At 41.0% G+C, this 17,000-nt stretch overlaps 2 protein-coding genes across 2 annotated transcripts; one reads left to right on the top strand and one right to left on the bottom strand.

Annotated features, from left to right (window-relative positions):
* The first annotated feature begins 4,168 nt into the window (after window positions 1-4,168).
* LOC119912711 (zinc finger protein 239-like) lies at window positions 4,169-5,604 on the top strand. Its single transcript, XM_038732003.1, has one exon. The coding sequence runs from the start codon at window positions 4,388-4,390 to the stop codon at window positions 5,048-5,050; it is 663 nt and encodes a 220-aa protein (XP_038587931.1). The 5' UTR covers window positions 4,169-4,387; the 3' UTR covers window positions 5,051-5,604.
* A 2,567-nt stretch (window positions 5,605-8,171) lies between these two features.
* LOC119912693 lies at window positions 8,172-16,942 on the bottom strand. The gene is made up of 3 exons (XM_038731984.1): window positions 16,513-16,942; window positions 9,120-9,446; window positions 8,172-9,049 (listed from the first exon to the last, which is right to left on the bottom strand). The coding sequence occupies exons 1-3, from the start codon at window positions 16,901-16,903 to the stop codon at window positions 8,982-8,984; spliced, it is 786 nt and encodes a 261-aa protein (XP_038587912.1). The 5' UTR covers window positions 16,904-16,942; the 3' UTR covers window positions 8,172-8,981.
* Between the last annotated feature and the right edge of the window lie 58 nt (window positions 16,943-17,000).

Below are 17,000 nucleotides of genomic sequence, written 5' to 3'. Positions count from 1 at the left end.
TGACGTCACAGCAAAATGTGCCTCATATAACGCTCGCCAAGCGGCTAGTCCAACATGCCCCTGGTGGAAAAACAGCGAGCTGCAGCACACAGCTCTCCTCTCCCTTCCAAACACTAGCTACCCTCCAGGCAGTCAGTGGACACAAAGTTGTTCCTGTGATGTAGAGACAGAGCTCAGTTAAAACTTTATGGATACAGATTAACTCTGAAACTCTTGCTCCAGTCCATGTTGCCAGCTAGTCGGCAACATGTACAGCTGAACCAAAGCTGTTTAAGGGCTTCTCACAACCTGCCCTTCTCTGCTTCTGATTGGCTTAACTAGCAACTGTGCAACTCCCAGCAAAGTTAATTTAGAGACAAGATGTATCACTCCATAGCTAAAACAAAGCATTCACACACAGAGTGAAAAGAGGAGCTGCAGCAACGTGCAGTACAGGGGGAAAAAGGTATTTTTTGACACTTTATTTTTAATATTTAATTTACCTTTACTTGGGCGTGCAACGCTGGGTGGTGATCCCGCAAGTTCTGCAGCAGGTTTACTGCAGGTATTCGCTTCTTTAGCAGGAACCTTTTAACTGCAAGTTTTTTAAACTGGTGATCCGTCATCTTCAGCAAAGCCCTGGTCAGACTTGGTGTACCCAAAATGATCCCACGTTGCCTCTCCAGCCGTGTCTTTGTTGGAAATAAAGCTTCACAGTCTGGTCTTTCTGCCAGAGTTTAGCCAGTGTACAGTAGCCTCTGATAAGCAGACACATTAAGCTGATGCACCGCTCCTGTAACTTTGTTTTCGATTAAGTTCCCACAGTTTTGTTCCGTGCAATAGAAACACTCTGTGTAGCAGAGCCTTTATGTTTAATTAACCGTGACATTTTAAAGCACGGTTAAATTCTTTAAGAAGCACAAGACTAAAACTAGAGCCAGCAGATAACAACTTACATCTCCACCAGGGGGCCCCAGAGCTCATGAGAACACAGTGCATATTCCCAAAAGTGGCAGTGCCCTGAACCCACTACTGCCTACAGGTCCATAACAAAAGAAACTGTACAGAAACAACTTTACCCTGGCTGGCCACTAGGGTTGGGTATCGTTTAAAATTTTTACGATACCAAAACCAGTACCCTCAAAGTGATACTGATGCCATTAGAATACTTTATTGATACCTTGTATAAAATGCAACCTGTTGATATTATTGTGAAAAAGAGCCAGTCCAAAGGCAGTCCTCAGCCAGTACGAACGCAGACCCAGTCCAGACGTCTTTAGCAGGTCACGCAGACCCAGGTGAAGTAGATGCAGCCTCAGCCAGTACGAACGCAGACCCAGTCCAGATGTCTTTAGCAGGTCACGCAGACCCAGGTGAAGTAGATGCAGCCTCAGCCAGTACGAGCGCAGACCCAGTCCAGACGTCTTCAGCAGGTCACGCAGACCCAGGTGAAGTAGATGCAGCCTCAGCCAGTACGAACGCAGACCCAGTCCAGAGGTCTCTAGCAGGTCACGCAGACCCAGGTGAAGTAGATGCAGCCTCAGCCAGTACAAGCGCAGACCCAGTCCAGACGTCTTTAGCAGGTCACGTAGACCCAGGTGAAGTAGATGCAGCCTCAGCCAGTACAAGCGCAGACCCAGTCCAGACATCTTTAGCAGGTCACGCAGACCCAGGTGAAGTATGAGCACAAAGATGTACAGCCAGCATTAGATGCAAGCAGTTTAGACTCTAATGGAACAGTTGCTGCTCGACCAAGTGACCCAGCAGATTGGCCCCCAGTCTTATCTGACTTTGAGGACTGAGTTAGTGCACAGAGGTCCATTCGAACCAGTATTGGATTTTTCTAGAAGAGGTTTCCATTCAGGCTTCTTACAGAGGCAGACTGTTAAGTAGGAGGGCCCCACAGCAGAATTTTGATTAGGGCCCAAGGAAGGTCAGGACCGGCTCTGACCACAAGTAACCCTGCATTCTGGAGCACAGATCTCTTTAAAGTGGTCACATTATGCTCTTTTTCAGGTTTATTATTTTATTTACAGGTTGTACCAGAGCAGGTTTACATGGTCTCATTTAAAAAAAAACATGTTTTTGTCATATTGCACATTGCTAATTTACCGTGTTTTGAAAGCTCTGTTTTAGCTACAGAGTGGAACTAGGAGCTTTTGGAGGAACTCTTTTCCACCATTAAATCACAAACAGTCAATTAGCACACACAAGTCTGGCTGATGTCCGCCTGAGATCGTATGTCGGCATTAAAAGTATTGCTCGGAAATAGCAGCCAGCGTCAGCGGTGTGTGTACAGCGAACAAGTTACGCTAAATACTGGGTCCAAAGTTGTTGTTGTTTTAAGTTTTCATCAGTCAGGAAGTTTTTACAGAGAGCCAAAGTCGGTCTCCTTCAAAAACAAACGGAGCAGTTAATTAAAGCAGGTAATAAAGCTCGTAAAACATCCTGTTCCTTCGACGCTCAGGCAACACAGACCTGAGTCGTGCAGCTGATCGGCAGCTCTTGTCGGCTGGAAATCTTCTCGTAACCTTCCAAACTGTCGCAATTCTTCTCGTTTGAGTTGCTTTCTCTCTGCTGGAGTTATTTTTAAGAACTTTCTGGCTTAATCCATTTTGTTACTAAATCTGTAACCAACTTTATCTGTTCCTCTTCATTATACTCCACAAAAAAACTGCTTTAATTATCACGCACAACCTTTAGTTTTTTGTTTTATTCCAGTCAAATCTGATGTTCATTTATAAATTTTTCTCATGGATAGTGGCTACAAATAATGATGCCTGTACATCGCTTTGCACGGCGTACAGGCCTACAGTCTACGTCAGCTGGTTAATTAGCGTAATCTTCGCTGGTCTTTAGACCGCAGTGGAAATGCACACAGCGGGCTGAAGGAACCTTTTAGTTCCTTGAAAAGAGATCCGGGGACTTAAAAGTCCGTACTTTTGGTCTAAATCAGCTTTGTTGGGAGTTGCACATGCAGTGCCTATGTAAGGACTACTAGCCAATCAGAGTAGGTTGGGTCTTGCCAGGCTTGTAAACGAGGCTTCAGTCCAGCTGTACATGTTCCTGAACCAGCTAGAGCAACCTAGACTGGAGCAAGAGTTTCAGAACCGAAATTCAGAGCCTCTAATTGATGTCATTTTATCATGTCGGTTATTTTATCCCGTTAGTATTTTTCCCACTATGTGTGTTCATGTACTTTTCCCCTTAAAAACATACTACCACATTTGTAGTCACGAGACTCCGCCCCGTCCAGTCCTGGGGGAGCGCTGGCAGGCGGCAGGGAGGCGCAGTGTGTTTTCCGCCTGCTTTGGTTGCTGTGATACATTTGTTGCACGTAGATGTCCTTTTGATGAATGAAAAACTGTGAAAATTACTAGCCTACTGCATAGATATAATCTTCTGTATTTTTAGTAGCAGTGGTTCGTTCAGCAGTGCAATGTGCCGAATATAGAGGGGAACATGTATGTCATGTACATGTTGACTTTACCATTACCTTATCAATAAATATTTAAATATTTATTCAAAAATATCAAGAATCTAGTTAAAAAAATACCCCACCTTTTTAGAGTTGAGCATATTTACAGTACAAATCTTGCCAGTTAACTATGAGGGCAAAACCCAAAATAATCGTTCATTAATCGTAATTGTGGTACAATTTTCAATAAATTTTGATTTTAGGTCGAATTGTCCAGCCCTGCTATGTCATCAATACTCCTCCTTTACACAGCTGCTACTGTGAACAGAATTGCGGGTGAAAAAGTACTCTTTATGTTTTTTTGATTTTCAAGAGTAGTTAATTTTACATTTCTGAATTTTCAGCAATGCTTTGAAATTATTTATTCTTCTGTTGTTGTTTTTTGATCAACTACAACTCCTGCATACTTTCAGCCACAGAATATTACGCTCTTTAAGGAGATTTATTTTTCTATTCTACTTTCTCCAACTCCCAATTCTATTTCATTTTACATTTCCAGGTTTTTCAGCAGTGCGGTCAATGCATTTGACTGCACTGCTGCATTAGTATGCTGTACAGAGTATGTATGACTGATCATGCAGTAGGCATTACATTATTATACAATTTCAAACACAGACATGTTCTAAATGCCAGTTGTGGTTCTACGTAGCCCGCTCCACCATGACATCTAACTTACTGTCTTTCTCTCTGTCTCTTTTTTTGCTACAGAAGCAGAGAAAAAGAGATGGACTCGGACGTCACAGCTGTCCATTCTGTGACAAATCCTTCGCAAAATCTGAATATTTAAGTATTCATCTGAGACATCACACTGGCAAGAACCTACACACCTGTGAGCAGTGTGGGAAAACATTTGCTAGAGCTGATAGGTTGGTAGTCCACCGACGTATTCACACTGGAGAGAAACCATACAGGTGTGAACAGTGTGGGAAAATGTTCGCTAGATTTGCTAGGTTGGTAGTCCACCGACATGTTCACACTGGAGAGAAACCGCACAGGTGTGATCTGTGTGAGAGCAGTTTTACCACCTCGGAGAACCTGAAAATCCACCGACGTGTTCACACTGGAGAGCAACCGCACAGGTGTGATCTTTGTGGGAGCACTTTCGCCACCTCGGAGAACCTGAAAGTCCATGGACGTGTTCACACTGGAGAGAAACCGTACAGGTGTGAACATTGTGGGAAATATTTCAGTACATCAAGTCAAGTGTCAAAACACAGCCGTGTTCACACTGGAGAGAAACCGTACAAGTGTGAACATTGTGGGAAAGCTTTCAGTAGATCAGATGAATTAAAAACCCACCTACGTGTTCACACTGGCGAGAAACCGTACTGCTGTGAACAGTGTGGAGCATCTTTCAGTAGATCTGATCACTTACAAATCCACCGACGTATTCACACGGGAGAGAAATCGCACTGGTGTGAACAGTGTGGAAAAGCTTTTATTACATACAGTAAGTTAAAGATGCACCAACGTGTTCACACTGCAGGGAAACCATACAGGTGTGAACAGTGTGGGGAATCTTTTGCTGTGAGTAGATCCCTTAAAAGCCACGAACTCATTCACACTTCATCAAATTTGTCAGAGCCAAGCTAGTCTTTCCTCCTGCATCTCCCACCTGTTATGTGACTGTGCTTGATTGGCATCACATGATGGCAACTGAGGACGTATGAAAGTGATGGAAACCTGCCGTTGAGAATGTATTATCAAATAGCAAATGTCAATGTTCAAGGTAAATCTATTGTGATATTACAACAGAGTTGTGATGTGAGATGAGATGCATATTAGGCCCCCTAATGGGTCTGAAAGCAAAAGCTATATACAAAGTTATGGTTAGAAAAATATATGAATAAACAATTTTACATGGTGCAGTGCTGAAGATGAATTTAAGTCTCTGAGACTGGAAAAAAAAAAGCGGCTCTGCAGTCTGGTGATACAACAGATGGACTTTGGTATCTCTTGCCAGACAGCAGCAGGGTGCAGGGCTGGACTTGGGACAAAAATCATCAGAAACTCGGCCACAAAGTGAAAACAGTGGACAAGAGCATGCTAACACACCGGCTAATTAGCACCAACAAGACTACCAAGAAGCAGGAGGCCTGTGTACTGGGTAATAAATCTAAAAGTGGGAGTCCTCCCTGGAACGCTCTTGGTGCAAAGCCTAAGAGTAAATCATTTCCTGGGGAAATGGGAGGACAAGTAACAGGCAGAACCCAGCGCCCTGAGATTTGTGATGCGACTGGCTGGCCTGCATTATCATCCAGGCAGAGCGCCTCTTCAACCCCTGTTCTTGGTAGAACACAGCCGTGGACAGCTGCGAAAGGGAGAGTTAGCAACAAACCTCCCCAACAACCGAGTGTGCAACAGCAGAACAGATTTTCACCACTATTGCAGGACCCTGGATAACATCCCATCCTCACACAGACGGGTAAGGACTGCGAGTAAATCAGAAAGTAAAAGGCTGCAGGGAAAGCTAACGACTGGGCCTCAAACTCTGATTGTGGGTGACTCTACTGTAAACGATGTAAGAAGCATGTGCAGTAAGAACACCAGTACTCTGCTTTCCGAAGGATACGGTGTCTGTCTTGGCAGAAAGAATCCTGCATATCGTGGCTGAACATCCTACTGTGAAAAACATCCTACTGCACATCGGGACCAATTATGCTGTGAAGCAACAGTCTGAAGTGTTGAAAGAGGATTTTAATAATCTGTTGAGCACAGTCAGCTCTTTGAATGCTGAGGTGTTTATCAGTGGCCCTATACCGCCGATCCGAAGAGGAGCTGAGAGATTCAACAGATTGGCATTGAACACGTGGCTCTCAACAGCATGTACCGTCCATTCAGTGCATTTCATCGAAACTACTTTCTGTGGGACTGCAGACATCTTTTTAAGGCAGATGGACTTCGCTTTAACAAGTCGGGAGTAAAATTGTTCAGCTCCAACCTGTTTAACTTTCTGCGTCACTCATCTGTTCCCTCTGCCAAGGACAAGAGACAAGAGGAATCAAAACAATGCAAAACAACAGCTTAGTGCTTTCTTGGCACTAAATAACTTTTTTGATGTCTTCCAGTCAAGTTTTCGACCACACCACAGCACTGAGACGGCTCTTGTTAAGGTCTTCAATGACTTCCATTTATTTCAGAATTTCAGTCTTAGTATTATTGGATCTCAGTGCTGCATTCGACATGGTCGACCACAACATATTACTAGACAGACTTGAAAACTGGGTTGGACTTTCTGGCACAGTACTAAACTGGTTTGAATCCTACTTAAAGGACAGGGACTACTTTGTGTCTATAGGTAATCACACATCTGAGCTGACAAAAATGACATGTGGAGTTCATTCTGGGACCTCTTGTTTAACATTTACATGCTTCCACTGGCTCAGATTATGAAAAACAACAAAATATCTTACCATAATTATGCAGATGACACACAGATTTACATAACCATTTCACCAGGGGACTATGATCCCATACAAGCGCTGAGTAACTGTATTGAGCTGGTCAACGATTGGATGTCCCAGAATTTTCTTCAATTAAACAAGGATAAAACTGAAGTTATTGTTTTTGGAGCCAGGGAGGAACGATTGAAAGTCAGTGCTCGACTTCAATCTGTAATGTTAAGAACCACAAATCAAGCCAGAAATCTTGGTGTAGTCATGGACTGAATTTGAGGAGCCATATTAAGACAATTACAAAGTCAGCCTACTATCACCTGAAGAATATATCAAGGATTAAAGGACTTGTGTCTCAGCAGGACCTGGAAAAGCTTATCCATGCATTTATCTTCAGTCGACTTGACTACTGTAACAGTGTCCTTACAGGGCTCCCTAAGAAATCCATCAGACAGCTGCAGCTGATTCAGAACGCTGCTGCTCGAGTCCTCACTAAGACCAAAAAGGTGGATCACATCACTCCAGTTCTGAGGTCTTTACATTGGCTTCCTGTATGTCAAAGAATTGATTTCAAAATCCTGCTGTTAGATTATAAAGCACTGAATAGTTTAGGGCCAAAATACATTTCTGATCTACTGCTTTGTTATGAACCATCCAGACCTCTCAGGTCGTCTGGGGCAGGTCTGCTTTCTTTCCCCAGAGTCAAAACTAAACAAGAAAAAGCAGCGTTCAGTTATTATGCTCGTATATCTGGAACAAACTCCCAGATAACTGCAGGTCTGCTGAAACAGTCAGTTCTTTTAAATTAAGACTGAAGACTTGTACCATTGCTTTTTATTAAATATTTAAGAATTTTCTTTTTACTGATAACTTCCTGTTTTCTTTTTCTTTGTTTTTAGATTTTTACCATTGCTTTAAATTACATATTTACCTGTTTTTATTTTCCATTTAACTCTTTTAGCCCTGATTGTAACTCTTCTAACTTTTATTATTTTATGTTGCTTTTAAACTTTTTTATTTCCCTGTTGCTTTTATGTTTTATGTAAATCACTTTGAATTACCTTGTTGTTGAAATGTGCTATACAAATAAACTTGCCTTGCCTTGAGTTCTGAGATCAACGTCTGAAGGACTCGGTACGCTTCAAACAAACTAGATCACGTGACGTCTGTTTATACCTGCTCCAAATGTCAACGCTGGAAGACAAAGATCACAGAGTCCAGATGTTTCAGAGGCCTGAACCAGGTCCACTGGAGGCCTCTGGGTTTAACTGCTGTGCTTTGATCCAGTGTGTAGTGAGGAGGAAGAGGCGCTGAATAAACAGGGACTACAAAAACACTACAGACCACATTTGTGTTCAGGCTGAACAAACCTTTGTTCTTGTGAAAGTCTGACTGAATCAAATCTTATTGTGTCTTCATTCTCTGAGTCCATTTTAACAGCTGGCTGCTTTCTGTTCTGTCACTAAATGTGTTGCTTTCTGTTTAACTTGCATCCTGCCAGGGTTGGTGCTGGAATAATCTGAGCTGGACACTTGAGACTTGGACTCGAGTCCTTTTCAATGTTCTCATTAAAGGAGTCGACACAAAGAGAAGCTTTGACTCTTCGTTTGAAACTGGACCTTCAATCAACTGTTTCCTTTCAACAAGATTTGTTGTGGCTTCAGAAAATGTGACAAATTGTGACGGGTCCAAAATCTAAAGACAGCAGCTTCCAGCATCTTCTAAATCCTGCTGCTGTAGAAAGTTCTGACATGTGGTTTAACTTGACTCTTAACTTCCTGTCAGTGGTTCTGATTTCCTGCAGCTGCTGACTTCTCTGTGTCTGTAGAAATAAAGTTTGTTTGACTGCACGCATTAGAACGAGCCACAAATATCCAGAGAGCCGCAGCTGTTATCCAGCCGCTGGGAGGTTCACAGGAAACACGCCCGTTCAAGCCATGTGACATCACGCTGACCTCACTCTGACATCACTGATCAGCAGGAATCAATAGTGAGTGTGTAGACTGTGTGTGAGAGTCAGTAGGAGGAGTCAGAGTGAAGAGGAAGCTGACAAAGCGTCCTCCTGTCTTCATCCGTCCTCCATCAGCTGCTTCACCTCCATTTTCTCTCTGATCCAGAGTCAGATCGGATCAAAGATCAAACAGATCGGTCATCAGAGGAGTTAGATCAGTGGAGATTAGTCTGTTCCTGCTTCTCTCTGCAGAGGAGACAGAGGACAGTCAGACAGAGACAAACACAGAGACTCTGACCTCAGTCTGCATACTGACCTTTGACCCTGAGATCAACTCTTTTCTGTCTCAGGATACTCCAATTCCTGGAGACTCTGCACCTGTATCGTCCTCCATCGCTGTATGTGGGGGATTTAAGGGTCAGACTTAGGTCTCCAGTTCTCAGCAGGTCTTCCTTCATCTCTGTTCGGTCTCTTGCCTGTCGGTCAGGCTGGTCAGAATGGCTCTGATACACGTGGACCGTCTTTATCTTAAATATGGTTTCAAAGCGGATCCACTCCACCCTGACGTCCTCAGGCAGGTTCTCTGTGGTCTTGAAGGGCAGCAGGACAGACTCCGCCCCCTCCTCCACCTCCACCTGACAGACTGAGAGGACAACAAAGCAGAACATGAGCTGCACAGACAGCAGCAGCAGTTTGAATAACTTTATTGACAGAAGCAGATGAGAGCAGCAGCTAACAGGGGACAGAAACACAGGAAGCTGTTGGAGATGATCAGAGTCTTGATGCTGCTGGGATTGTTTTGTCCATGTGCTGCTTCACAGTAATGTCTCCTGTCAGTGTTGAGCTGCTGGACTTTTACATTTCTGGATCTAAAGCTGAACTTTGAAGAGAAGAAGCTTTCAAATGTTTTCATCTCTGTTCTGTAACTGAATCTCAGCTCCACATGTTCAACATCAGTCCAGAACACCGAGACACACAAACATCTGATCTGGATCTGATCCCAAACTGCTCTTCCTGCTTCATCAATATTTGGCCTTTTCTTCTGCCGACTCTGAGCCCACTTTTCTTTCCAAACGGCTTCAACATGATGTGATGAGAACTGATCATCAATCTTTCATTGATCCAAACTATTAAAGCTGCATTTCTTTGTTCTAAGTGATCAACACATTTGGTTTCTTTCAGCTCCTTCCTTTGTGAGAAATAAATTATAGGTTGCTGATGTTTTATGATTCACTGTGACCCTGAGAAATTAGCTTTGGTCACAGTATTTTTTTTTTTATCAAAGATTTTCTGACTTGCAAGAAATGTACTGGTATGTAGGTGAGAGTTTTAACATAGACCAATAAAGAGATATAGAGACATCTCTGATGCCAAATACATTTGCATTGTTTTGTCAGCCCAGGAAGAGCCTTTGAGTGCATGCTGATACTCTAGATGTGATCTGACATTTGTTTCCCTTGTCTACCATTTGTTTTGGCAGTTACTATTGGCTATTGTTTTTTGTACTTGTTTGTATTTAAGAAGAGGAAATGAGTTCGAGAGAGAAAGCGTGGCCACGTTACATAAAGAAAGATTCATCACATCTAATTCACTCCGTATTCTTTGGGAAGGGAATAATTTTCTCTGACATTTTTGGCGACGAGGATGGGATTAGACGCTCCAACTGATCAACGCCCGAGTCCAAACTGCAGGTAACGTTTACCGGTAGGGAAGTCCGCCTCGCATAACGAGAGAGGAACCCGCCTGACTTTGGACCGGGTGGTGACCGGCTGGATACTCCAACCGACTTAAAAATGTGAGCACTATTAACAGTTATCTTTTTTTAACTAGAATTAGACGTAAAACCTGATAAGGTATTCTTGATGTTTCTGTTGGGGAAACATCATTCCATAAAAAGTTTGCCCAGTTGGGGTTTATAGAACAATAAACCTAGTTACTGATCAGGGGTGGTGATAATGGGTCTCATGTAAATCCAGTTGGGTATTAGACTTAAAATAGAACTTTAAAAATACATAAACAGAGAAAAAACAACAGGCCAGGAGTGATGAGTGCATAATCCCATTATGGTAGCATCTCTATTGATAAACTACCTAGGAGTTTATATAGACTAGCAGGTAACGGCATTTAATGGTGGCATTTCGAGAGATTTAGGACGGCCTATTTTCAAAATTCTGAGTTATTTTGGGGGTGAAAAAAGAGGGATAAAAACTTTTTTAATCCTTACTGCAGCGGCCTGGGTCAAACTCTGGCCCATAGCCGTGTGTTGCATGATCATAATTAGTTTCGTTATACTATAAATAACACATCTTAGAAAAACATTCAGATGTTTTCCATTTAGAGTTTTAAAGAGTTTTTGTGATGTGATAAGTGTTTGTTTCAAACTTTATGTTACACTAAGGAGGGAAAATATCTGGGTGTGTATGAAATTATAAATATATAAGTGATAAACTCATTTCAGTGTCTAGCATACACAAATGTAAACGAAAACGAGTGCACCATCATGCAAGTGTCATACGGCTGAGAGAGTTTCTCCAGAGTTAGTGTGTGTTTGATAAGATCTTCCCATATTACAATAGTGGAAGATCAGACTGATTGTGAATGATAAAACCCATTGCAAGTAAAAAGCAGATCTGTTCAGTGAATCTGAGTCAGTCACTTTGCCTGAAACTCTTTCAGGTCCAGCTAAATTAATGGCAGAAAAATAGGGGGAAAGTGTGGTTGTTGATGGTCCAGTTTGGCATGATGTACAGTAACTGAAGGCATTTTTCCTATCCTAGGCACACTGAGTACTATGGAACTTCCAAAGTGTCAGAACTGAATGAAATAATAAATAAATAAATGGGTAAATATATGCAAGAAAGAATGAATGAATAAAAGATTAAATAAATAAATGTGGAAATATAAGAAAGAAAAAAAAATTAAAGAATAAATACATACATTTGCTTTTGCCTTTTCCTTACGAAATTTATTGTCATTGCCATTCCCTTAAGATACTTATTGTCATTGCCATTCCCTTAAGAGACTTGTCATTGCTTTTCCGTTGCAAACCCAACCTGTCAGTCAATATGTTTTGGCCTGCCCACTAAGTCCAACTAATCACTCATAGAAGTGTTCGTTTCAAGGCAGCCTCACTCTACTAATTGCAGTCATGGAGCTTGGCATCGCCATCTAGTTGTGCCTTTTGGAGATTTTTCATGCAAATACCGGACGGATGATGTCTTACTAAGCAGTTAATTGTACTAACAGACCTTCCAAGAAGCTGGTGCTCCAGTTGGTAATTGAAATCCTAGCATTTTATTAATGTGTTGTTAGCACTCATTAGCAGGTATCGGCACATTACATTAGGTTGTTAGCTTAGCCATTTAACTAGCTAATTAGCCAGCTTCAAGCGAGACAAGCTAACGTCGTGCTAACGATGCTCAAAAAACAATAGTGTAACGTAATACATGGTTAACACAGTTTTTGAAGAGTCCTGGACAGAAATCCAAACGTATTAAAGTTTTTGCATTTAATGTGATACAACTTTGGAAGAAAAGTAATCAAAGAGTTGATGGTGCACCGCATTTAGGTAACTGTTAGGTAACGTTAGGTAGGGTTAACCAGTATGTAATCTGCATTAGGCTTCATTAACCGAAATGAGCTGTAAAACTAATCTTGGCTTTGACTCAGCAGTTACCAGCTGTTATTTATTCAGCAAACTATAATTTTTGAGATGCACAGATAGAGAGAGAAAATCTGGGTAGACAAAACAGTCCTGTTGGGCATTACGCATGACACACAGCTTCCTCTGTATGTAGGCTTACCCTGCTTCAACAACGAGCTGCTCCCGTGTTACTGCCACAATAATTGTTTGCGTTGTGAACATTATGTTCATAGATGCTTTAGGAATAATCATATTGTATTGGCTTTATGTGCTACTGCAAATAGTGGCTGAGTCTAGCAAGCGTGATATTTTAAAGTGATCTTATCAATACATTCATGGAGATTTAAAAAGGAAAATAATTATACTAAACAGAAAAAGCTAAATTACAGATAATCAACCAGCAAAGCAAATTGCATTCCCTGTTGCACATCAGCTGTTTCTAACCTGATGAACAACAGATTAATTAATTAACAGGGGAGCTGATTGCAGAATCCGTCCAGATGTGGAGCACCTGTGTCTACACGATATAAAAGTCCCAGCTTCCAGCTTGTGCTCCTTGCTGCTTTGCTTAACCTTTTGTTTTTACTTTTACTCCACAATATATGAATACTGATTTAAAATTATGACACTAGGTTCCCATCCATAGGCTCTATCATTATAATTACTGTTAAAACACATTATTTCTAGTCATACAAAACAACGGTTACATTTGTAACCTTTTAATATTAATGTTTTCATGAATGCAAAATATGGTTTTAATTTGTTAAACTATTGCTTGTGTATTGGGAATCAGACTAAACATTGTTCACATTGTTCAATGATCAGTTTACTATGTTAACTCAAAATAATGTGATCTAAACTTTTAACAAAATGACAGTAAACAGCTGTAAATGAAAATGTTATTATGGTATTCATAAGTTAACATTTTGCTCATATGCTAGAAAGTTCAAAATGAAAAGCTGATGTCCAAATAAAACCAGTATATAACCTTTCTTTAAGAGACAAATGTGACATTCACTGAGAAGTTGCACTGTGTGGAAAACAAAGAATTATCTGGACACTGAATAGTTCTGAAACCCCCAAGGAGGTGTAATTTATTGTGACCCCTGAGAAGGTCTTGTGTGGCTTAAGTTCAATTTATACTTCTGTGTCAAATTGACGTCGTAGGCTACGCAGAGACTACGCTGTCGCCTGACGTGCACCTCCTCAAAAATGTAACTACACGTGGAGTCGACGCCGACCATAAGCTCTGTGATTGGTCGGCTGGGTAGCCTCGCAATGCCTCTGAGCCAACAGGAAGTGCCTGTGCTTTGAAATAACATTTACTAGCTGCCAAAACGGCGGCTGTAACACAGTGAATCAATATATTTGACTCTTGCAACCCAAGCAAAATGACTATCAGAATGTGATCCATTTGGTCGGTAACATTTGAAAAGGCTACACCAGCCGAGCGTTTACAATTTTACCCCCATTCACGTTAGCGGAGTCCTTATCTTGTCTTTAAGTATAAGTTAGAATGTGGAAATACTTCTGCAAACAAAGAAATATACTGCATAATTGGCAACATTTTATGTGAAACATGAACAATTTTTGGTTAGATTTTTGAGTATTTTCACTTTTCTATTTACACTAGATGTAACTCTCTAAGCAAGAGTTCAGTCAGTCATAGAGACAGAAGCAGTGCAAATATATATGGAATTTATTGCAATGTGAACCATAAACAATATTTTTAAATGGCCATGAAACACAAATGTGGACATTATTTAAAACTAACATTAACTGTAAAAGTTAACAGAAGGGAAGGCCTTTTCTACATCAGTCCATGCCACACTGAAGATGCATCCAAGGTCTGTGCAGCTCTCTGGGCACCAGGTGGGGCATCTGATCCACACTGTGAATATGGGAGGAAAATAAATGTGTAATAAATGCTTCAGGTAATGGAAAATATATAGTTAACCATTAAAGATGGCTGAGGTATATGTTGACAACACTATTAGGTCACATATTGGAGAAAATTTAACAAAGAAGCAAAACCTCAAAATGTGTGGCAATCTTTAAATAACTTTGTGTGTTGTCCTTTAAAGACAGACCATGGAAAATCATCATATGTCAAGTAGCCAAGACAAATATTTAGCAGTTTAAGCTGTGTATAGCAGACAGGGTGGAGGCTTCATAGGTGGCCATGACCTCCACAACAACTGACTACTGAAAGAAATGTGTTGTAACGAATTTGAAAGTGCCTTTGTGTGTCAACTGTCATATTCAAGACAAAAATCTTGCACAGCGCTGTCTATTGCATTAACACTTAAGTCAAAGCTAAGTGTGGGGAATTACAATCTTTAACATAAACTGTTAGGCAATAAAAGTTAACAGTTATGTCTAATGGTTTGCAAGCTAAATAGCTACTATCATATGTAATCTAGTACTAGTTTATTAAGTTGTGACAAGTAACGTTATAATCAAGTGACATCCAATTAAACGACTCGTAACAATAGTCAGCCTATGTGAAAATCTAAATTCAGGTTCATTGATTTGCTTCAGATTGTTCATTTGACATGTATTATATGCATTTTAACATTTTGTAGTATACTCTCAATAACAGATTGTTTTTTAAAGTTTTGTTGAGTAGTTTCAAGTTAACTTACCACCAGTGTAACGTCAAGCTGGTAATGATACGGCCACCGGCTACCAACCACAAATGTCGACTTGCCTCTGGGGGGTTTAGCCGATTAGCTACCTCCATTACTAGCAATGCAGAGTAGTATATTAGCTTGGTAGCCATAGTGTATGGTTTCAGAAATCAGGAATCTCAGCTCCTTCAAAACAGCTGTTCAGAAATCAATTGGTGTTATTTTTTATACAGTCAATCATCATAATACAGTAATGTGCACAGCATATTGATACAAACGTATCAGTCATTGGCTGCTCAGACTTGACTTAGTGGGTGGGCCAAAACACATTGATTGACAGGTTGAGTTTGCAAAGGAAAAGCAATGACAAGTCTCTTAAGGGAATGGCATTGACAATAAGTCTCTTATGGGAATAGCAATGACAATAGGTTTTGTAAGGAAAAGGCAAAAGCAAATGTATGTATTTATTTTTTAGTATACGAGTTAGTATTAGTATACTCTTTCTTATATTTCTGCATTTATTTACTTATTCTTTCATTCATTTATTCTTTCATTCTTTCCTTCTTGCTCTTTTTGTTTCAGACTTCTAAACAACTCTATCTTTCTAACTTTAATTCTGTTTCTCGTGTTGTAAATGGAGTCAGTGTGGGCAGCTATATCACTTGATTTGAAGTTTGTGTTTCTGTGTTTCTTTGTCACCTCTAGGAACAAGACGGCACATCCAGCATGCATTAAATGGCCCTTTCTCTTCTTCTTTTCTAACCAACCTTTGCTTGCTTTCTGTTCTCACCTACCTTCAACTGCTGTATGCAAATGTTAGGACCATACGGGTTTCTAACGACCCGGTGATACTACCCTGCTTTACCCACAGTGCAGATGCTTTCTACTGTATTTCTTTCCTCTAAAGATGTCTCTTGGCATTGATAAATGTTTTTTAACCATGTATAAAAAACCAGGGATGAGGAATATTGTAAAAATTATGATGCGCACCAAGGTTTTTTGGGGGGGTTTCTAATTCTTTCTGAGTGTTTTGTTGAAACTAATATGTGTTTTCTACTAACAAAACTAATTAACTAATAACCACTCAGGACTTCCTTCTTGATCAATGCTGGAAATTAACAACTTATTGATCTAATTCTTTCCATCCATGTAAATGATCTCCTGGATTATTCTTGTTTCCTGTTATGATGTCATTTCCTCTTTTGATTGATATATTGTGAATGCTGATCAGTAATTATTGTTTCATGATCAGATATGAGCCAAACATCTACAGCTCTGACCTCTGACCTGTATCTACAGCTCTGACCTCTGACCTGTATCTACAGCTCTGACCTCTGACCTGTATCTACAGCTCTGACTTCTGACCTGTATCTACAGCTCTGACCTCTGACTTGTATCGACAACTCTGACCTCTGGCCTGTATCTACAGCACTGACCTCTGACTTTGAGATTCACTTTTTTCTTCATCAGGATGTCTCTCTCCCTGTAGACGGTGCAGGTGTACGTCTTACTGTCTCTGTCTGTGGGGTGTTTCAGGGTCAGACTGAGGTCTCCAGGTCTCTGCAGGTTTCTCTTCATCTCTGTTCGGTGTCTGTAATATTCGTCCTGTTCTTCAGGCTGGTCAGAGCCGTTCTGATACATGTGGACCACATTATCATCTCTGTCCGTCCACTCCACTGTGACGTCTTCAGGCAGGTGAACTGTGGTTTTGCAGGGCAGCAGGACAGACTCCACCTCTGAATCCACCTCCACCTGGTAGACTGAGAGGACAACAAAGCACAACATGAGCTGTACAGACAGCAGCAGGAACTCTGAAATATGTCCCATTGTTCCATCTAACAGAGACAGTGTTGTCTTTGGTGTCTCTACAATCATTAGTTTTATTGTCAGATGGAAGTTTTAACACTCTGAAACGTTTTCCAAA

The sequence above is a fragment of the Micropterus salmoides genome, unplaced genomic scaffold, assembly GCF_014851395.1.
Source record: "Micropterus salmoides isolate LMB-PRFRI ecotype aquatic unplaced genomic scaffold, ASM1485139v1 Ms_hic_scaffold_2, whole genome shotgun sequence".
NCBI lineage: Eukaryota > Metazoa > Chordata > Actinopteri > Centrarchiformes > Centrarchidae > Micropterus > Micropterus salmoides.
The sequence above is the reverse complement of the archived record's forward strand: the minus strand, read 5'-3'. Positions and strand labels throughout refer to the sequence as shown.